Raw genomic sequence first — 22,723 nt, forward strand, 5'->3', positions numbered from 1 at the left:
AATAAACTGTTGAGCTGGCTTGTTTTATATAGAAACAAAAATTGAAGTGCTGACATGTCCTTGAAATATCTTTTTAAGTACAGAATTTTTCTATTGGGGTTAATATCTTGACTCTTCGGACTTTCTCCTTCAGAGACATGGGAACAACACAAGCCCCACTTACAACAGTCGAGAACATCCTCATGACAACTCTTGAATTGGAAAAACTGTAAGTTATTTTTTTCTTAGCTTTATTTTCACTTAGTACTTTTTTTGGGTTTATATTTTCTTAAGTCAGTTTTTGTGAGGTATAATTTTTATGCAGTAAAACTCACTCTTTTTAGGTGCACCAATGAATTTTGACAAATGTATAATTATGTAACCACCATCACATTCCCCGAATAGAATGTTTCTGGCGCCCTAAAAAAAGCCTCTCATGTTCCTCTGCAGTCGGTCCCCTCCTCCCACCATCAGCCCCTGGCAACCACAATCTGATTTACATCCGCATAGTTTTGCCTTTTCCCGACTGTCTTAGAAATGAAATCAGATGTAGTATGTAACCCTTTTGTGTGAAGCTTCTTTCACTTAGCATCATTGTTCTGATATTATATTACTATTCATGTTGTATCTGTCAGTGCAGTTAGTCCTCTCCTCATTCACAGCTTCAACCAAGCACAGATGGTGAATATTTGGGGTGGGGTCGGGGGGTGGGGGGAGAATAAACTATAAAAACTAATATGTGTTAAAATACAGTATAGCAACCATGTACATGGCCTTTACACTGTGTTACATAATATTCTAAGAGTAATCTAGAGGTGATTTCAAGTATACTAGAGATTATATGCAAATATTATAGCATTCACAGATTTTGGTATCTGCAGAGTCCTGAACCAGTTCCCCACAGATAGCAAGGGACAGTGTCGTACGGCTATATCAGCTTATCCTTTCACCAATTTATGAACAATTGGGTTGTTTTCAATTTTTTGGCAATTATGAAAACTGCTAAGAACACTCATACTCATGTCTTTGTGTGAAATACGTTTTCATTTCTTTCAGGTAAGTACCTAGGGTGGGACTACTGTATCACATCCTAAGGACATATTTAACTTTTTAAGAAACTGCTAACTTCTTTCCTAAAGCGGCTGTACTATTTTGTATTCCCACCAGCAATGTGAAAGTTGCAGTTGCTACAGGTATTCAGCGGATCCTTATTTCAGTTTTCTTGAAAAATCTACTAGTAGATGTATAGTGGAATCTCATTGTGGTTTTAATTTGCATTTCTGTAATAGTTAATGCTGTTGAATATCTATTCATGTGTAAATATCTTCTGTACTGAATTATCTGTTCAAATCTGATCCTGTATTTTAATTGATATTTATCTTCTTGTTTAGTTTTAAGAGTACTTTTTGTACTCTAGATACAAGTCTTTCAGGTATGTGTTTAGTAACTATCTTTTCTCTTTTCTCAGGTTGTGGTTTGTCTTTTCATTCTTTTTAAATTTTATGTATGTGTGTATGTATGTATGTATGTAGGTATGTATGTATTTATTTATTGAGACAGGAGTCTCACACTGTCACCCTGGGTTGATTGCCATGGTGTTATAAATCATAGCAACCTCAAACTCCTGGGCTCAAAACCAGAAAACTGAAATATAAGGATCTGCTGATCCTCTTACCTCAGCCTCCCAAGTAGCTGTGTACCCACCACCATACCCAGCTACTTTTTCAACTTTTAGTAAAGACGGGGTCTTGCTCTTGCCCAAGCTGGTTTTAAACTCCTGAGCTCAAGCGATCCACTCACCTTGTCCTCCCGGAGTGCTAGGATTACAGGCGTGAGCCACTGTGCCTGGCCTGTCTTTTCATGCTATTAAAAGTATTTTAGCCCAGGTTTTGTAATTTGTAATTTGAGGTTACAGCACAGGTTTTGTAAATTGTAATTTGAGGTTACGGCAAGCTATAAAGATGCCACCACACACTAGCCTGTGTGAGTGAGACCCTGTCTCAAAAAGAAAAATAAAGGAAGAAAAGGAAAGGAAACAGTAGGTATTGTTTAGTTTCCAAATATTTGGCGATTTTTCAGATCTTTCTGTTGGTTTCTAATTTAATTCCATTATGATCAGAGAACACATATTGAATGACTTGAATTCTTTTGAATTTATTAAAATTTGTTTTATGGCCCAGAATATTGTTGCATAGCTCATTGATGCTCTATTCATGTTTTATTTTGTTTTCCTTGTGTTTCATTTTGGGAAGTTTTAAGTTTTTGAAATAACAATTTTAATGTCCTTGCCTGCTCATTCTATCCATGTAGGTTCTGAGTTGGTTCTTATTGATTGCTTTGTTTCTTTAATATGGGTCACATTTTCTTGCTTCTTTTCATGTTTGGTAATTTTCTATTGGATCTTGGTACGTGTTGCCCCATGGATCGTGAGATGGTCCTATCTAGCTTATGCTAACAGGCAGTCTTCCTAATCTTGAGCGACATCTAATTATTTTCTGATACTTTTGGGTGGTTCTTTTCCTAGCCTCAAGTAGTTTCCTCATACACGTGCACCAATCAGTACTTTGCTGAACACTCAAGAGCTCCCTCTGTGTGTCTCCAGAGTTCATGTTCTGTGCGCCTCTTTTCTCTCTAGTACTCTGCTTTGAGACTTCTAGCCACCTTGGTTTTCCCAGACTCTCAGCTCCATTTCCTTAATCAAAGAGTCCACCAGTTTCCTTTCCTAGCACCATGACCTGGAAACTCTCTCAAAGAAGTAAGCTAGGGCAGTCACGGGGCTCACTTCATTTATTTCACATCTTACGGAGAATCACTGTCCTTCATTGCCTGATGTCCAGTGTCTTTAAAACTGTTGTTTTGTTTCTTTTATCTGGTATTTTGGTTGTTTCTGGCCAGCGGTGCAATGTCCTTGTTATTACATCTTGGCCAGAATCTAATAATAATCTTTAAATCTTTTTTGTTTTGATCCAGGATCAATCAGAGATCAGGCATTGCTCGTATGTCTCTGTTTCCTTTAGTCTAAAACATTTGTCTACTTTTTCTTGGTCTTTCATGCATTAAAGAGTCTAACAGGGTTGTTTTATAAATTCTCCCACAATCCGGATTTGTCTATTTCCTCATGATTAGATTCAGGTAAAACATTTTGAGGAAGAATACTATTAATAAATAAACGATGTGTTCTTCCTACCTCATGACTTCAGATGGCCCATAATGCTAAGTTTGATCACTTGATTACAGAGTGATATCTTCTAGAGCTCTCCATTATAAAGTTATTTTTTCCATTGTTAATATGTATAAATACATTTGATCTTAGACAAAAGTCCAAGGAGAAACAATAATAAGTATAAATAATCTCCGGGGTGATGCTTTGAGATCAGTGAAGATCCTGCTTTCAAAACATGTTTTTACCCAACTGTGCATCAGTGAGGCAAGAGAATCGCTTAAGCCCAGCAGTTGGAGGTTGCTGTGATCTGTGACGCCATGGCACTCTACCCAGGGCGACAGCTTGAGGCTCTGTCTTAAAAAACAAACAAACCAACCAACTGTGCATCAGTGATAATCACTATCCAAATCCATTATTATTGTGTTTGCAAAATGACACTTTTCTAATTATATCATTCCTTCTACATAGCTGGCATTATTCTATTAATATTAAAGAAGAGCTGGCCCTCTTTTCCTTTTGTGAATTCATGGATTCTTCTTCTGTGAATTCATGGATTCTTCTTTATAGTAATTATGTTGTACCTTATTATCATCATTATTATTTTGAAGGCTCAAATTGTCCACATTTGGCCAATGTAATCATTATTACATTATAAAGTGGTTTAAACTAAGCTATCATTTATGCCCAGAGTAATTTCTAATATTTACCACTCCGAACAGTAATTGAGAAAGGAATTCTAGAAGTTTGGGGCCTCCAGACTCTTCTTAGAAGTCTGCCTCCTGTGTCCTCTCAACCCAAAGTGAGACAGATTTTCTTCTTCTGTCTTCTATGGGAGAAGATAATTTCTGAATGAAACTACAAATCAGTGTCACCCAATTCTAATTCCTTTTTTTTAAAATTTATTATTTTTAGAGATGAGGTCTTGCTATCTTGCCTAGGCTGGTCTCAAAGTTCTGGCCTCAAGCAATCCTCCCACCTTACTCTCCTGAGTGGCTGCAACCACGGGTGCACACCACAATGCCCAGCTAATTAAAAAAAATTTTTTGTAGGGGCAGGGTCTTGCTATGTTGCCCAGGCTGGTCTCAAACCCTAGCACCAAGCAATCCTCCTGCTTTAGCCTCCCCTGTAGCTGGAATTACAGGTGAAAGCTACCATACCTGGCACCTCTAATCTCTATCACGTTTACTCTAGGCATACCATAACCACTGCTGTGTTCACCCATCTCTCTGTCTCCTTTCCTTTTGGCTTTCTGGTTCCTACCCAACAACTGACCAGGCCATATGCCTCAAGAACTCTTTTTGCCTAGCCCTGCGGTAGTTTCAACCTCCCTCTTCTACCAACTGAAGTCATCCCTTTACCATTAATTTAATTCTCTGTGTTTCCATTTATAGGATCTTACCTAGCCATATGGCCTGCTGCCTCTGCCAATTTAAAAATAATATTGAGGTTGTCTGCAAGACAGTGAAGCTACATTGTGATGCATGTATAGGAAACAGCACAGAAGATTGTTGTGAGTTTAAATTGCTTAATGATAAATTTTTTTAATTTTTATTTTGTTTTTTAAGTTTTTAATTTGAGAATTTTTAAGCTAATGATGGAATTGCTTTATTCTTACTTATTCGTTCAGAGTTAAACTCCCTGTATTTCTGAACTACTCCCTGGCTGAAAGTCAGGTTCACAGTTATTATTACATAATTTAATAATGTAACTGTTCCACATCCATAAAGGACAGAGAGGAAGGAACGGAAGGAGAGAGTATAACATTAGCGGCCACATACTCTGTACTGTGTCTCTGCTTGGTGTTTTACCCCCCACCAATAACTTGTCTATACAGCTCCTCAAAGTTTGTAACTGGTTTTATATCCATTAGGTCTCAAGAGCTCTTTTCCTTATAGGACAGGTATAGATCGGGTTTTGCTTTGTTTATTTTTACAGAGAGTATAAGTGATATTTGGAGCCTGAGAGTTTCCGGTTACATAACCAGAAATTGCTACCTGGCCCTTCTAAAGAAACAGAGGGCTTTTCCATTCTTAGACTTTCCAACTCTGAACTTGCTCTAAATCTAAAGCTTTTATATCCACAGAACAAACACTCGGGTGCTTTTTTAAGTGTTTTTCTCATATTACGTTTATTAGCACTAACTTCATCAAAATGTGACTGCTTTCATGTCCAGACAATTTGAATACAGATCTCTACCCGTGATACTAAAGTTGCATACTTTCCAAAACAATTTTTCACATATTATATTATATTGTATTAGTCTCTTCTTCCCTGAAAGTAGGCAGAACAAACATTTTTAATCTTGTTTTACAGATGAGGAAAAACAAGATCAGAGGCGTTAAGTGCTGTAGCCTATTCTCAGGCCCTCTGTCCCCAAATTTGGGTTATCCATAGCCCATGTTCCTCATTTCTCATGATGCTTACCAACTCCTCTGACCCTTAACCACTACCACCGAAACTTTTAATTCTGGACAGGAACCCAGCTACACGATGGTACACTTGTTTTTCATGCAGTTGGAAGCTTTGGATGGTTCCACAAGTAAAGCTGGGAATTATAGAAATGAAACGAAAGCAAAGTGGGCGTCTGACAAAAGTTGCTTTTTCCTTTCTGCATTTTAGGAAGTCAAGTAATGTTTATCTAAAATTGCTGTTATTCCTTAGATTTATTGAACACGCCACATAAGCATATAATCTGGAAATTAAAAACCTCTTAACCTCCATCCCAGATCCCAGCCCAAATTGAGGAAAGAACCAGAATCTACCTCGTGTTTTTTCTGTGCAGAACCTCCTATTATCCGGGCTAGGATACATGAGAGCAGGGGCCAAGAAGAGGAACTGGGTGGGGAGATGACAAGGCCATGTCCAGATAAGGACGTCTTAGCAATAGGATTGGGGCCTCCACATTAGCATCTCTTCTCTTGGTCCCCTCAGGGAACTGTCTTTCATCAGAGTCATCTACAAGCATGCCCCCTCTGCATCTGAGGCAGGACAGTCTGGGCTGCAGAAGGGCTGGTTCAGCCAGGAGCAGGGAGCAAGGGTCTCCCATCTTGGGTGTTTACTGAGTGCTGGGCGAGTGGATTTGGGGGACCAGTGGAATAACCCCAAGTAGAGTAACTGTATGTCACATTATGGAATGTTCTGAGTAGGTAGCCACATTTCCCAAAGATATTTTTTCTCCTTTTATTATTCCATTGTATAGGTTTAAACTGGGGTTTCTTTTTTCCTCTCTACGTGGCACTCTTCTGTTTGCTGACTCCTAATTTCTTTGACTGGGATATATGGCTGTGGATTGGCAAAAAGCTATGCCATCAGCCTTCCATCGTCAAAAACAGTCTCTTCTTTTTTGACAGTTGAAGAAGCAAGTGTAGGAAATGCGGAGGGAGCGCTCATGAAGGTATTACAGGCCCGGAAGAAGCACACGAGCACCGAGCTGACCATTGAGCCAGAGGTATCCGCAAATAAAAATGGCGTCGGCTTGTCAGGCTTCACGAGCGACCAGATGGACTTCAGTGATGAAAGCGATGTCATTAGTGCCCTTAATTACATATTGCCTTATTTCTCAGAGGGAAATCTAGAAGATGTAGAATCGACATTATTGCCATTCATTAAACTGCTTTTCTCAAATGTGCAGGAAGGAGAGAAGCCCCTAAGTCACATGAAAAACAATACAAAGGCTCAGCCTCTTGAACCTGGACCCAGCAATTCAGCTTACAAAAATAAACTGAGGAAGCTCTATTTCCTGGAAAATTTGTTAGATGCAGAAATTCAAGAAAAAATCGATGAGGTGAAAAAGAAAGAAAAAACTGCCATGCTTATGCAGTCTGGCCTTTTAGAGAAGAAAATGCAAGAGTTATCGCAACTTAGATATGCATTTAGGGGACTTTCAATGTTAGCCCAGTCAACACTACCCTGGTGCGTCACCTGTGAGAAGGTCAACACCAAATTAGGACCAAAGCTTCCAATGGGAATTTGCCTCAGGGGGCACATGCCTGGAGACGCTTGGGAAATTGACTTTTCTGAACTCCATCCAGGTAGTAAGAGATATAAATATCTCCTGGTGCTAGTAGGTAGATACATTCTCAGGGTGGGTAGAAGCTTTCCCCCCATAAATGAAACTGCTTTAACCACTGCAAAAATGCTTCTGAATGAGATTAGTCCTAGATATGGGCTACCTTTTTCAATTGGCTCAGATAATGGGCCAGTTTTTGCTTCTGCTTTGACCCAAGTAATTAGTAAAGCCCTAGGTACACATTGTGCCTACCATCCCCAAAGCTCAGGACAAGTCGGAAGAATGAACCGGACCCTAAAAGTAACTTTAACCAAACGTATTGATGAGACTGGTGGAAAGTGGACAGAGCACCTGCCCTTAGCAACTCTCAGAGCAAGGTATACTCCATACAGAGCAGGTTTTACTCCTTATGAAATCATGTATGGGAGACCTCCCCCTCTGCCCCCGTGTGCATGAACCTCAGCAGAAATAACTAACCATACTCTTTAAAGTATCTCCAGTCTCTCTCTCAGATCCAAAGGGACATCCACCCCCAATTTAAGATACTTACGGGACCCCAGAGGGCCTGCAAAGGACTCCAAAAATGCCTTTCAGCCTGGAGATTGAGTGTAGGTTAAGTCATTCCAGAAAGAAGGCCTCCCCTCGAAGTGGAAGGGCCCCTTCACCGTCATCCTCACTACCCTGATGGCTGTGAGAGTGGAGAGTTTGTCAGAATGGATGCAATAAACACGGGTGAAGAAGACCAAAGGAGACAGCGGAGCCCACTGGACAGTGGTCCCAGGAGAAAACCTTATCAAGCTAAGACTGTTGCAATCTCGATAGAGATGTTTTCCTTTCCTGCATCCTTGCTGCTTCCCCTTCCTACTGCATGTGGCTGGATGGAAAGGAGATTACAATCCAGTGCTTTTAACCTTAACGCCACCCAGGATGCCACAGCACGTAGAACAAGGTCTTGTAGTAAAGGCCAGTTTGGGGAATGCTGGGAATGTAAAAATCCAGGTACAGAGGCCAATTGAGTGAATCAGGAGACAAAAATAGACTTGGAAACTCTAGCTCTATACATGCTGGCCCAATACAGTCAATTGTGCCACCCAGGAGACCCACCCAAGACCAGTGGGGACACTGGCACGACTGAAAGACCCACTGTTCAATTTCTTTAATCCAGACCTAAAAGGCCCTTTGCCCTACAAAGAACCCACAAAAAACTCCCTTTTGCTTCCTGTTAAGTATGTTAAATGGTATGCAACGTCTTTTGAATATAACTCAACCTGATTTAGCTTCTCATTGTTGGTTATGTCTACTACATAGGGTTAGGCGAGCAAGACACCCCCCCCATCACTAACAACAACAACAACAACAAAAACCTTTTCTCTTGGACCCAGCTAGCCCCACCGTTTACTTTAGGAGATGTGACTGGTTAGGCAAACTGTCTTCATAGCCCAGGCTATAATTTAACTGTATCTCCCTTGAAGTCAAAGAGGTTTATGTGCAGCCCTAGGAGAAGCCTCTTATTTTTATGCAAATAAATCAGGGGTAATTATTTGATTGGAATTCCTGGCTAACAACTTTGATAAGTAGTCTGGCCAGGTCTCTAATCCTCCTTATGTTGGGTTTGCTGATTGGGCCTTGTATTTACAATTGGTTAATCAATTTTATAAAAACTCGACTAGTTGTGGCTCGGTGCCTATAGCTCAAGCGGCTAAGGCACCAGCCACATACACCAGAGCTGGTGGGTTCGAATCCAGCCTGGACCCACCAAACAACAATGACAACTACAACCAAAAAATAGGGGGGCATTGTGGCTGGTGCCTTAGCCTCCCAGCTACTTGGGGAGCTGAGGCAAGAGAATCAGCCCTTTGCGGGGAAGGATGGGTGGAGGGAGGGGAATCAGTGGGAACACAACTACGGTGCATTTCACAAGGGTACATGTTAAATTTACTAAGTGTAGAGTATAAATATCTTAACACAATAAGTAAGAAAATGTGGTGAAGGCTATGTTAATTAGTTTGATGAAAATATTTCAAATAGTATATAAAACCAGCATGTTGTAGCCCATAATAGCATTAATGTATACAGCTATGATTCAATTAAAAAAAAAAAAAAGACATTCAAGCCCAGAGCTACTGGCCCTAAATTAGTCTTACCATCCATTTCCATAAGAACTCTTTAGGAAGATGGCAATTCTGATTCACAACATGAGACAATTCCTTCGCCCTGTACTCCCTCAATAGTCTCTTGGCTTTTCTCCCCCTAACCCCACAAAGACTCCTTTCTTTGTGACCAAGGATCTTAGAGGTACTATCTATTGTCCCAACATAATTTTTCCTTTGGGAAAAATTGAAGCATCTTTGAAGCTAGTGGCCATAGCTCAGGTGGACCAAAATATGAGCTTGGCCTGGCCATCAAGATCTGACCTCACACTCTCTTTTAAAATTATATTTTAGTTATTACAGGTAGCACTAACAGAAGGATTCTGTGTTTTACGTATTATTTTATATATCCCTATGCATCTAGTGAACAAATTTTCTGGAAGTTAAATCTATCATCTCTAAATTCCATTGGTAACTTTTTTTTTTTAAATTAAAACATTTTAAGGATGTATAAATGTTTTAGGTTACATAAATCCTTTTTTTAATATTTGAGTCACAGTTAAAGGTATGCCCATCACTCAGAGGGTTCATAATACCCATTAGGCAGGTTTTTGACCTGCCCTCCTTCCCACTTCCCTCGTTGATTTCCACTGAATTTTACTCTCCTTTATGTGTGTGCCCATTGGTTAGTTCCAATTTAATAGTGAATACATGTGGTATTTCTTTTTTCATTCTTGAGATGCTTCACTTGGAGAATGGTCTCCAGTTGCACTCAGATTATTGTAAAAGGTATGAATTCATATATATTTTTTTTTTTTGTAGAGACAGAGTCTCACTGTACCGCCCTCAGGTAGAGTGCCGTGGCGTCACACGGCTCACAGCAACCTCTAACTCTTGGGCTTATGCAATTCTCTTGCCTCAGCCTCCCGAGCAGCTGGGACTACAGGAACCCGCCACAACGCCTGGCTATTTTTTTGTTGCAGTTTGGCCGGAGCTGGGTTTGAACCCGCCACCCTCGGCATATGGGGCCGGCGCCCTACTCACTGAGCCACAGGCGCCGCCCGAATTCATATTTTTTTATTGCTGAGTAGTATTCTGTGGTATACATATACCACATTTTATTAATATACTCAGACTGATGGACACGAGTTGATTCTACATCTTTGCAATTGTGAATTGTGCTGCAATAAACATTTGAGTGAGATGTCTTTTGGCGAAAAGTCCTCTTTTCCTTTGAGTAAATACCCAATAGCATGATTGCTGGATTGAATGGTAGGTCTATTTCTAGTTGTTTGAGGAATCGCCATACAGTTTTCTATTAGAGGATGTGCTAATTTGCAGTCCCACCTACAATGTGTATGTGCTCCTTTCTCTCTGCATCCACGTCAGCATCTACTGGTTTTGGACTTTTTAATAAAAGCCATTCTCATCAGGATAAGCTGAAATCTCATTGTGATTCTAATTTCATTTCCTTGATGATTAGTGATGTTGAGCATTTTTTTCTTTCTTTCTTTTTTTTTTTTTTTTTTGCCATTTGTCTTTCTTCTTTTGAGAAGCTTCTATTCATGTCTTTGCCCTCTTTTTGATAGGGTTGTTTGTTTTTTCTTGCTGACTTGCTTGAGTTCTTTGTAAATTTTTGTTTATGAGCCCTTTATTGCCTCATGTAGCTTCTTCCATTCTGTAGGTTGTCTATTTGCTCTGTTGATTGTTTCCTTAGCTGTGCAGAAGCATTTTAGTTTAATCAAATTCCATGTATTAATTTTAATTGTTGCCAAGATTGCTATTGGTATATTTTTCATAAATTCTTTGCCTAGGCTGATATTGAAAAGAGTTTTCTCTACCTTGTCCTCTAGAATTCTTACAGTTTCTTTCCTTAAATGATCTGAATCTTTTAGCCATCCTGAATTAATTTTTGTGAGTAGTGAGAGACGGGCTTCCTATTTCATTCTTTTGCATATGGCTATCCAGTTTTCCTAGCAGCATTTATTGAATAGGCCTTCTTTCCCCCATCGTATGCTGTTGTCTGCTTGGTAAAAGACCAGTTAGTTTATTGTAAGTAGATAACTGGTAACTTTTAGCTTTATAATTGGTTGCAACATAGCTGCTGTTCTATACCATGCATGACGTTGTGGCCACCCAGGAATCAAAGAATGCTCATTCCACAGCCTTTCATCCTTTCTATTCCTAAACCATGTGTTTCAATGAGTCAAAGTTGTTCCAGAAAATCCCACATCTGTGACACGAAGTCATTTATCCCCCCTCCCAGCTGGATGCTATTGCAGCACATTATGACATTTTTGCCACCAGCCACCCAGAGTTAGCATTAGATACCACAAGATAAGGGCAATGTTATCCACACTGATCTTAAATCAGACACCAGATGCAATTCGGGGTCCCTTAGGCAGCCCAAATGTCAAACAGAGTGACCCTGTATTTGGGGGTTCCCATACCCCTCAGTTTCAGTAGTTTGCTAGATATAGTTCATAGAACCGAGGAAAGCCCTATACTTGCAATTACAATTTTACCACAATCTCACACATAGGTGAGATCTGGTAGGGTCCTGAACTCAGAGCTTTCATGCCCTAACCTTGTGGAGTCATAGGATAGATAATTCCTTCACAGCCATCAGTTATTCACAAACCCGGGAGTTCCACTGAGCTTTGGGCTCAGAGTTTTTATTGGAGTTTCATCATGTAGGCATGACTAATTCAAACATTGTCCACAGGACTGAAGCCAGTCTCTTGCCCCTCCCTCTTCTTGGAGGTCAGTGTGGCCCAAAGTTACCATCCTCTGTTCATGTGGTTGGTCTTTTATTGTCACCCAGAAAGTATCTAGGGGATCACATTGAATTTCCTTGTTAATATAAAAAGAAATGCTATTATACAGGAAATTATAAGGATTTTTGAATCTCCATGATAACAGCTGGAGACAGAGACCAAATATATCCTTACTTATGCCACAGTAAGTATATCAAAATGGATCAAATTGTATACTTTAAACATGTGCAGTTTGTTGTATGCCAAGAATTTCTTTATAAACAAGAAAGACATAGTTTTGCCATATAGAAAAACGGTCCTGAGGTTCTAAATGGACAAACTGTGTCTTGGGATTCCTTTTACGAGTCAAATAATTTAATTATAAATCTCAATTATGAGGGGTTTTTATGTTCCCGTCTCAGAATTTTGATTGATCAAATAAAAGAATCCTTAATCCTTAAATGAATCCAGATAATCTTTATTTGAATTATGAAAAAAGAGGGCTTGAGAATGTGTATGAATTACACAGAGTTGCACACCAAGTGAGTGGGGAAGCAGGCACCACAGATTAACCTCATCGATTCCTCATTGGCAGGAATCTGGTGTCCCTTTTCATTACATGTTCCCAGAGCTTTTTTCATTACATGAAACCTCAGATTTAATCTTCACCTATCTCAAAAGCAAGGAGTGCTGGGCAGGGATCCTTCCTTCTGAAGTGAGCCCCCAGTGGAGCCATATGCCACACTCAGTTCTAGTCAGTAGATAAGGAAGAAGGAACCTCCTGGCAGAGTTGGGGCAATTTCAGACCAACTGTCCCAATTGATGCCCAATATTCCATTTCAGACAGTGTTGCTGAAAATAGGAAATTACATTTCCACATGGAAAATATGTCTCCCATGCCTTTACCAACTCTGGTTGCTGTGTCCTGGGGCCATCACTTTGCAAAGAAATGAGAGGGCTTCTTCTGGGTCTGAATGTCAGGGTGAACACGTGGCTCCCTTCCTAAAAGGTGGGCATGGTTCATTGTGTACTGCAAGTAAAGATAAATTCACCCATGGGTGACAGAAAAGCCCACAATCAAGTCCCCGTTGAACCTGCCAGTTAATGTAGGTTTTTGGTTCCTCGGAACACCTTTGCAAACTAAAGCATTTGTTCAAGAAAACATACATATAAAATGAGGAAAATTATGGCTTGAGGACCCCTTTGAACCTTGAATAGCTGTGTGAAATACTTTGTATTTCCATAGAATTTGATTACCCTGGAGTTGTGAATTTTTTCCCTCAACAAAACAAAAAGGACAGCTCTGTTGAAAAGTGTCATCCGTCTCTCACCACCATAAACGTGCTTCTCATCAATAGACTGTCCTAGAAGTCCTTAATCACTAGACAGCCGTTTCCCAGTGGTACTTGAGGGGGAGCCAGATGTCAGTGACTAAATATTAAAATTAGTGAGATGAAGACAAAGGGCTCTAGGAATCCAGAAACAGCTGCCTAGTGGATTCCATGGGAGGAAGCGGTCTCAGGACCATGAGCTGGACCTTAAAAGGAAAAGACAAAGATGGACAGAAGGAAGTAACAGGAGCACCCAGGCCACGTGAGGATGACATGGACTTGGGAGGAAGACGATTTCAGGGTTGTAAGTTCAAGCGAAGCTGTGTGGCCTCATCACCTGAGTCCAGCCGCAGCCCAGCCATCCTGGTGTGAGTTTTTTGCTCCTTCCAAGTGAGGATGATTAGGTGCCATGGCCAGAATGAGCACCTCATGGACATCTCTGAGGTGTCTCAGGGACTTCTTTCTTGTCTTGTCATGTTCTCCATCTACTATGACACACCAGGCCCTTTCTGTAGTGGAAGGTGTTGAGAGGCAGGGAATAGGAGTCAGGCTCCAGTCCTCTGACCCAAACTGGAAAGACATAGGTCAGCATGGATGGACTGAGGGTCAGGCCAGATGCAGCGAGGTCCCCAGATGCCTGTTGTCCCAGGGGCTGGGACAAAAGAGGCCAATTTCTATTATTTATCTGCTTCTAGAAGCTGCTTTACAACCAGTCCTTGGGTAGACACTATTATCCAAGGATTATCTGGCCCATAAACACCTTCCAAATGAAGGCAGAGTGTCACCACCCAGCCACAGCAGCTGCCACAAAGGTGGTATGAGGATGGAAGAGCAGGGAAAGCCCCTTGAGGGCCTGGTGGAGGAGCCTTTATTGGCCGGTCAGTTACTGTCACCACACAGGTCAGACGAGGAGGGTCCCCTCTTTTGTGAAGGTAACATCTTCTTTCTTCCAGTATTTAGTAGTCTTTTTTTTTTTTTTTGTAAGTAGTCGTTCTTAAAAAGGAATTTTGTATTTGACAATGAAAATAGACTTCAGAAATCTTTCATGAAAATATCCTGTCTTTACATAAGCATCCTCTATGCTTTATATTTTGGGGCCATTGCCTCCGCCACAATTTTCTAACATCACTGAGGGAAAAAAGACCCCTGATCCCCTAAGTCTTCTTTCTCTAATTTCAGGTGGACCCAAGAACAAAGGAAAACTATGTGTTTTTCTGGGATTGCTCCCTCGCTGAGGAAAAATCTAAGTGAGGAGAAAGTGAGATACTCTTGGTTGCTTCTGTCTGGACAGCCACCCTGGTTCCAGCTTCCTGCTGGAGACAAGGACTGGGGGTGTGGTGCAAGAAACAGATGGTCTACTGAATAGCTGAATGTCAGGTAAAGTCTCTGGAAGCAACTGTGCCATTTGGATGGCCTGGGTTTGTTTGCATGAGGGTTGGAAGTTATCCAGGAGTAAGTCTATGTGTACTGATTATGGGTGTATCTGTGAGTGTATATATTTCCTCAGGAGATTTGTACTTATTTGCACAGCACAGTCCAAGTGTCACTTTTCTAAAAACTAAATCCCAGTACCACTGTGTGCTTTACATAAAACAACTTCACGCATTCCCCTCTCCCCCAGCACAGATACAAGAGAAAGTTTGAATAATACCTGCACTCTTGAGATAGAGACGGTGTAGAGATGACAAAACTCTTAGAAGTGATCAAGGAATACAGCAGGTTACAAAATCAGGTTACAGAATCAACATTCATAAATCGGTAGCCTTTATATGTACAAACAATAGTCAAGCTGAAAAAACAGTTAAGGACTCTATCCCATTCACAGTAGTGCCAAAGAAGATGAAATATTTGGAAGTTTATCTAACAAAGGATGTGAAAGATCTATATAAAGAGAACTATGAAACTCTAAGAAAAGAGATAGCCGAGAATTTTAATAAATGGAAAAACATACCATGCTCATGGCTGGGAAGAATCAACATTGTTAAAATGTCCATACTACCCAAAGCAATATATACCTTCAGTGCAATCCGTATTAAAGTTCCACTGTCATACTTTAAAGATCTTGAAAAAACAATACTTCGTTTTATATGGAATCAGAAAAAAACCTCGAATAGCCAAGACATTACTCAAAAATAGAAACAAAGCAGGAGGAATTACGCTACCAGACCTCAGACTATACTACAAATCGATAGTGATCAAAACAGCATGGTATTGGCACAAAAACAGAGAAGTAGATGTCTGGAACAGAATAGAGAACCAAGAGATGAACCCAGCTACTTACCGTTATTTAATCTTTGACAAGCCAATTAAAAACATCCAGTGGGGAAAAGATTCCCTATTTAACAAATGGTGCTGGGTGAACTGGCTGGCAACCTGTAGAAGACTGAAACTCGATCCACACCTTTCATCACTAACCAAGATAGACTCTTACTGGATTAAAGACCTAAACTTAAGACATGAAACTATAAAAATACTAGAAGAGAGTGCAGGGAAAACCCTTGAAGAAATTGGGTTGGGTGATTTTTTTATGAGAAGGACCCCCCGGGTGATTGAAGCAGCTTCAAAAATACACTTTTGGGACTTGATCAAACTAAAAAGTTTCTGCACTGCCAAGAACACAGTAAGTAAAGCAAGCAAACAGCCCACAGAATGGGAGAAGATATTTGCTGGTTATGTCTCTGACAAAGGTTTTATAACCAGAATCCACAGAGAACTCAAACGCATTAGCAAGAAAAGAACAAGGGATACCATCACAGGCTGGGCAAGAGAATTGAAAAGAAACTTCTCCGAAGAAGAAAGGCGAGCGGCCTTCAGACATATGAAAAAATGCTCATCATCTTTAATCATCAGAGAAATGCAAATCAAAACTACTTTGAGATATCATCTAACTCCAGTGAGACTAGCCTATATCACAAAATCTCAAGACCAGAGATGATGGCGTGGATGTGGAGAAAAGGGAACACTTTTGCACTGCTGGTGGGAATGCAAATTAATACATTCCTTTTGGAAAGATATATGGAGAACGCTTAGAGATCTAAAAATAGATCTGCCATTCAATCCTGTAATTCCTCTGCTGGGCATATACCCAGAAGACCCAAAACCACATCATAACAAAGATTTGTTACCAGAATCTTTATTGCAGCCCTATTCATAATTGCTAAGTCATGGAAGAAACCCAAGTGCCCGTCGATCCACGAAAGGATTAACAAATTGTGGTATATGTACACCATGGAATACTATGCAGCCTTGAAGAAGGATGGAGACCTCACCTCCTTCATGTTTACATGGATGGAGCTGGAACATATTCTTCTCAGTAAAGTGTCTCAAGAATAGAAGAAAAAATATCCAATGTATTCACCCCTACTATGAATCTAACTTAGGACCTTTACATGAAGCTATAACAAAGTTTCAACCTAAGAACAGGCAGAAGGGGGCAAGCGTGGGGAGGGAGGGGGGAGGAGGGTAGAGGGAGGGGGATTGAAAGGATCACACGTGGTGCATCTTACAAAGGTACATGTGAGACTTGGCAAATGTGGAATGTAAATGTCTTGACAAAGTAACTAGGATAATGCCAGGAGGGCTATGTCAACTAATGAGATGAAAATGTGTCAAATATTCTATGAAACAAGTGTATGGTGCCCCATGATCATATTGATATACACAGCTATGATTTAATAAAAAAAAAAGAAAAGAAAAAAGCCAACAATCCCATATATCAATGGGCAAGAGACAGGAATAGAACCTCTTCTAAAGAAGACAGATATGAAAAAGTGCTCATTGTGCCTAATTATTCGAGAAATGCAAACCAAAACAACCCTGAGATAATCATCTAACCCCAGTGAGAATGGCCCACATCACAAAATCTCAAAACGGCAGATGCTGGCGTGGATGTGGAGAGAAGGGAACACTTTTACACTGCTGGTGGGACTGCAAACTAATACAACCTTTCTGGAAGGAAGTATGGAGAAACCTCAAAGCACTCAAGCTAGACCTCCCATTTGATCCTGCAATCCCATTACTGGGCATCTACCGGGAAGGAAAAACATCCTTTCATCATAAGGACACTTGCACTAGACTGTTTATTTCAGCTCAATTTAAAATCGCCAAAATGTGGAAACAGCCTAAATGCCCACCAACCCAGGGATGAATTAACACGCTGTGGTATATGTCCATCATGGAATACTATTCAGCCATTAAAAAAATGGAGACTTTACATCTTTTGTATTAACCTGGATGGAAGTGGAACACATTATTCTTTTTTTTTTTTGTAGAGACAGAGTCTCACTTTATGGCCCTCGGTAGAGTGCCGTGGCCTCACACAGCTCACAGCAACCTCCAACTCCTGGGCTTAGGCGATTCTCTTGCCTCAGCCTCCCGAGTAGCTGGGACTACAGGCGCCCGCTACAACGCCCGGCTATTTTTTTTTTCTTTTTTTTGGTTGCAGTTTGGCCGGGGCCGGGTTTGAACCCGCCACCCTCGGTATATGGGGCCGGCGCCTTACCGAATGAGCCACAGGCGCCGCCCGGAACACATTATTCTTAGTAAGGTAACACAAGAATAGAGAAGCATGTATCCTATGTATTCAATTTTGATATGAGGACATTGACACAGTGGGGTGGGAGAAGGGGAGAGCAGAGAGAGAAAGGAGGAGGGAAGGGTGTGGGAAAGGAAGACAGAGAGAGGGAAGGAGGAGGGGTGGGGTCTTGGTGTGTGACACACCTTTTTGGGGCAAGACACAATTGTAAGAGGGACTTTGCCTAACAAATGCTACCCTCAATGAATCCCCAACATTAAAAACAAAAATAAAAAAAAATAAATTATTCCTGTGAATTATCAAAATTTTTTCAAATCCAAGATGGGTTGCAGGCACCAATTACCTATAATTCTGATGTGTATGAATTTCTCCCATGTTTTAAAATTGCAAATGCAATCATACAGAGTGGTTTATTTTAGGATTATAAGCAAAGCTTTAAGTGTATCATTTATATCAGAAGAAACATTACCACTTACAAATGATGAAAAAATCTTATAATAAGGCTGTGAAATTAGTACATTAGTTTAAATTTAATGTAATGCTAATTAAACATTACTTTCTTTCTTTTTTTTTGTAGAGACAGAGTCTCACTTTATGGCCCTCGGTAGAGTGCCGTGGCCTCACACAGCTCACAGCAACCTCCAACTCCTGGGGTTAAGCAATTCTCTTGCCTCAGCCTCCTGAGTAGCTGGGACTACAGGCACCCGCCACAACGCCCGGCTTTTTTTTGGTTGCAGTTTGGCCCGGGCTGGGTTTGAACCCTCCACCCTCGGTATATGGGGCCGGTGCCTTACCGACTGAGCCACAGGCGCCGCCCTAAACATTACCTTCATATGAAAGAAAAAATAATATAAAGATTGGTGGGGCTGGGTTTTATTTTTAAATTTTTTTTATTTTGAGACAGAGTCACTCTGTTGCCTGGGCTAGAGTGAAGTGGCGTCAGTCCAGTTCACGGCAAGCTCAACCTCCTGGTCTTAAGCAATCCTCCAGCATAAGTCTCCCAGGTATCTGGGCCTACAGGCACCTACCACCATGCCTGGCTAATATTTTCTATTTTTGTAGATGGGGGTTTCCTCTTGCTCAAGCTAGTCTTAAAATCCCAAGTTCAAGCAATCCTTCTACCTCAGCCTCCCAGAGTTCTGGGATTACAGGTGTGAGCCAGTGTGCCTGGCCTTTACTGTCATGATGAAGGATTTTTACTAAGGTTACGGGGGTAACTGAAGATAGATCACCAATGAAAACCCCATTATCTACTATAATGAAATCAAAATCTGATGAGGTTGAGGGGGCGTGGCAGGGTGTGAGGAGGGAGGGAAGGATAATCTCATCCATAAAAGGCCCCGGTGTGTTCATTCCCCAGAAGACTTGAGCTACCTGTGGGAGCAGCTGGAGGACAGAGGAGATTCTAGTGCAGAGGAAGTGAGTCCACCCTTATGTGTTTGGCTTTTTCTTCTTAGATGCCGAGAAATGGTGGTTATGACATAGGGGGATGAAAGAAATACAGTTAGTGATTAATGAATTCAACAAATGCTGTCCAAGTGCCCACTGAGTGTTGACAACCAGACACACTGGATGCCCGTGGAGTGGTGGGCAGTCTGGTTTTCAGTTCCAAGGCTGCAGAAAGGATGACTTTCTCCTTTACATAATCAATTTGTTGCTTAGGTTCCCCCAGGTGAAATGACACCAGCATAGGGGTGCAATAACCGCTTTTCAGATAGATGCTCAGGCACCTCTGTTGGTGCAGCTAGGCTGGGGGAAAGGGTTGCATGGGCCCTTCCTCCACCACGGTTCAAAACACAATGTCTATTTGTGACTTTCTTTCCAGAGAGAACTTCAACTGCCTGACGGTAGGGTACGTGGTTAGGTCATTGTACTGTCACAGTCTTGTTTTGGGGATGACAAATTCGGAACACAATAACTTGGTGCATGTAAAAGTTGTCACGTGCCACTAATAAGTATTCATCGCATTGAAATTCACCCTGCCATGTGTGTTCCCCCAACAGTGGACGTGGCTGGACTGTTACAAGAAGCAAGCAAATGCCCCATCTGCTCAGCCTATCTTGAAAAGCCAATATACATGGAATGTGGATGCATCTTCTGCCTTAACTGCATCTATTCACTGCAGATAGAGCCACATGGGGAGGATTTAGTTTGCTATTTGTGCCCCATGATCTCTCAGAAAAACAACCTCAGGCCCAACTGGCAGCTGGGAAAGCTGGTTTCCAAGATCAAGGAGCTGGAGCCCCATCTGACAACTATTCTACAGATGAACCCAAGGATGCAGAAATTCCATGGTAAGGACTCTGTGACCCCTGCCCCCTTCCCACTACAGGTCCAGGAAGACTCATCTGTGGGATGGGCTCTCCTTTCCATGTAGGGATCAGCTGATGCCTGATGCTAAAAATGAGATGCTCCTCTGGCTTCAGTGGTTCTCAGCCCTGACAATACATAGAATCATCTGATCTTTAACAAAACGTTCCTATATTTATGTCATGGATTGGACAAGAGAGTCTCAAAATGTAGCTTGCTCAGATTACCTGAGGATCTTGTTAGAATTTGGATTCTGAACTAGGAGATTTCAGATTTGATGACCCTGCTGTCTTGGGGGATCACATCAAACTTAGAGTAGCAAAACGTTGAGCAATTGAATCTGAATTTCTCTCTGGCTGTAGTGCTCCTGAGTCTAATGCTAATACCCCCTGGTAATTCTAATGAACAGTGAATGTTGGCACCATTGCACTGAATGGGCTTTCCCCAGCCTTGGGACGAGTTTGGTATGGAGCACCGCGGATGGGGGTGGTGTTTCAATGGGTGTGGGGAGAGCTGCAGAATCTGGTCTCCTCATCTAAGCACCATGGGCTTCAACAGGGGCCTTTGCTACAGAAAATACTATCCGACTCCATGACTCTGGAGGGAAAGCACATTTAAATGAAGAGATTATGGACTGCCTGGGCAAAGAATTGCAACTATAAAGAAAGGCGGGTTCCTGTGAAATTCCCCACACTGTTGAGTTCTGTGCAGTATCCTGTCTGATACCCACAATTTCCAGTCATTTACCTACCAACATCTGGCCTTCTTCTTGAAACATAGAGCACAGATTCACTCTGTCCAAGCCAGTTTTCTAACTCTCTTCCTCCTTCCTTGTCAATGTCCACTCATCTTATTTAATCCACTAATTCATCATCAGAGATCAGTCACCCAATGTCTTGTTTTAACCTATGAAATCTACATTGGTGATTGCATTTGTCTTTTGACTTGAAATATAATGTGTTCTGTCGTTTTTTTTTCATAATTTTCCAGTGTATTAATTTCTGTAGGCCAGATCACACCCTTCCTTTTCTTCCTCCATTAAAATTGGCAGCTTCACCTTTCAGTCACATACCCATCCCTCAAAATGTTCATTCATTTTCATCTGCTGCACTTACACCAGACAATAGATAAATTATGTCTACTAACTTTTAAATACCTGTTTGTTTCTTTCTTAAATTTGTGCCCATTACCAATGTTTTGCTTAAGGCTTCATCTCCCAGAGTATGGAAAATCATCTCCCATCTAGGTCCCCATTCCTTCTTGTGGCCATGGGTCCTTTTAACGTGCAGGAATGGTACTTCTGCCCGCATATTTTCATCTGCAGAGATATCCCATCTCCTGTCAGAACTGTGAATGATGTCTAAACCAATTTGTTTAGAAACATGGAGAACGAAAGCCTGGAATCCTGCTCTAGATACTATTTTTAAAATTAGATCATCACTGTGTACAGTACTGCATTTGTGGGGTACAATGTGCTGATTTTATATACCATTTGGAATGTTTACGTCAAACAGGTTAACATAGCATTCACCTCACTTATTTAATTGTTGTGTTTAGACATTTATATTCTGCCATTAATATATTTGACATGTACACTTGCAATATGCACAGTAGGTGAGATTCCACTGATTACTCTCCTTCCACCCGGCCACCCCCTCCCTTGCCCTCCTCTTCTCTCCTTCTCTCTGGGCTATAATTGTGTTTTATCTTTTGTATGAAAGTGTGGGTGATTACATATTGATTTCATAATAGTATTGAGTATATTGGGATTTTTTTTTTCCATTCTTGAGATGCTTTACTAAGAAGAATATGCTCTAGCTCCATCCAGGTAAACATAAAAGAGGGAAAGTCTCCATCTTTTTTTTTTTTTTTTTGAGACGGAACCTCAAGCTGTCGCCCTGGGTAGAGCATCACAGCTCACAGCAACCTCCAACTCCTGGGTTCAAGCGATTTTCCTGCCTCCGCCTCCCAAGTAGCTGGGACTACAGGCATCTACGCCTGGCTGTTTTTTTGGTTGCAGCCATGATTGTTGTTTGGCGGGCCCGGGCTGGATTTGAACCCGCCAGCTCAGGTGTATGAGGCTGGTGCCTTAGCCGCTTGAGCCACAGGCGCCGAGCCGAGTCTCCATCTTTTTTATGGCTGCGTAATATTCCATGGTATACATGTACCACAATTTGTTAATCCACTTATGGCTCGATGGGCACTTGGACTGATTCCAGGACTTAGAAATTATGCATTGGGCTGCAATAAACATTCTTGTGCAAATGTCTTTGTTGTAAAGTGAGTTTGGGTCATCTGGATGTATACCTGGTAGAGGAACTGCAGGATGGAATGGCAGGTCTACTTTTAGTTCTCTTTTGAATTGGAATAGTAAAATGTGGAAACAGAAGCATCATTAAATATTGTTAACTGGAATTTTCTTAATATCATTCTTTTTCGTTCATTAGTGTGGTAGGAGAGTCAGGGTGTCTAACTCAGAGACTTTCCACTATACAGGGAACAAAAGTTTAATTAATAAACACATATCACATAATGGAAAAAGAAGCACTAC

At 41.1% G+C, this 22,723-nt stretch overlaps 1 protein-coding gene across 1 annotated transcript in view; it reads left to right on the plus strand.

Annotated features, from left to right (window-relative positions):
• Positions 1 to 22,723, plus strand: part of LOC128583126 (ret finger protein-like 3) — a 24,221-nt gene continuing 1,498 nt past the window's right edge. Inside the window, exons 1-5 of the mRNA XM_053587044.1 lie at positions 1 to 208; positions 4,534 to 4,652; positions 6,493 to 6,590; positions 14,508 to 14,705; positions 19,866 to 20,156. Of these exons, the coding sequence (XP_053443019.1) occupies positions 14,699 to 14,705; positions 19,866 to 20,156 (298 nt within the window). The 5' untranslated portion in view covers positions 1 to 208; positions 4,534 to 4,652; positions 6,493 to 6,590; positions 14,508 to 14,698. The remainder of the gene's footprint in view (positions 209 to 4,533; positions 4,653 to 6,492; positions 6,591 to 14,507; positions 14,706 to 19,865; positions 20,157 to 22,723) is intronic.

Source organism: Nycticebus coucang, chromosome 4 (assembly GCF_027406575.1).
Source record: "Nycticebus coucang isolate mNycCou1 chromosome 4, mNycCou1.pri, whole genome shotgun sequence".
NCBI lineage: Eukaryota > Metazoa > Chordata > Mammalia > Primates > Lorisidae > Nycticebus > Nycticebus coucang.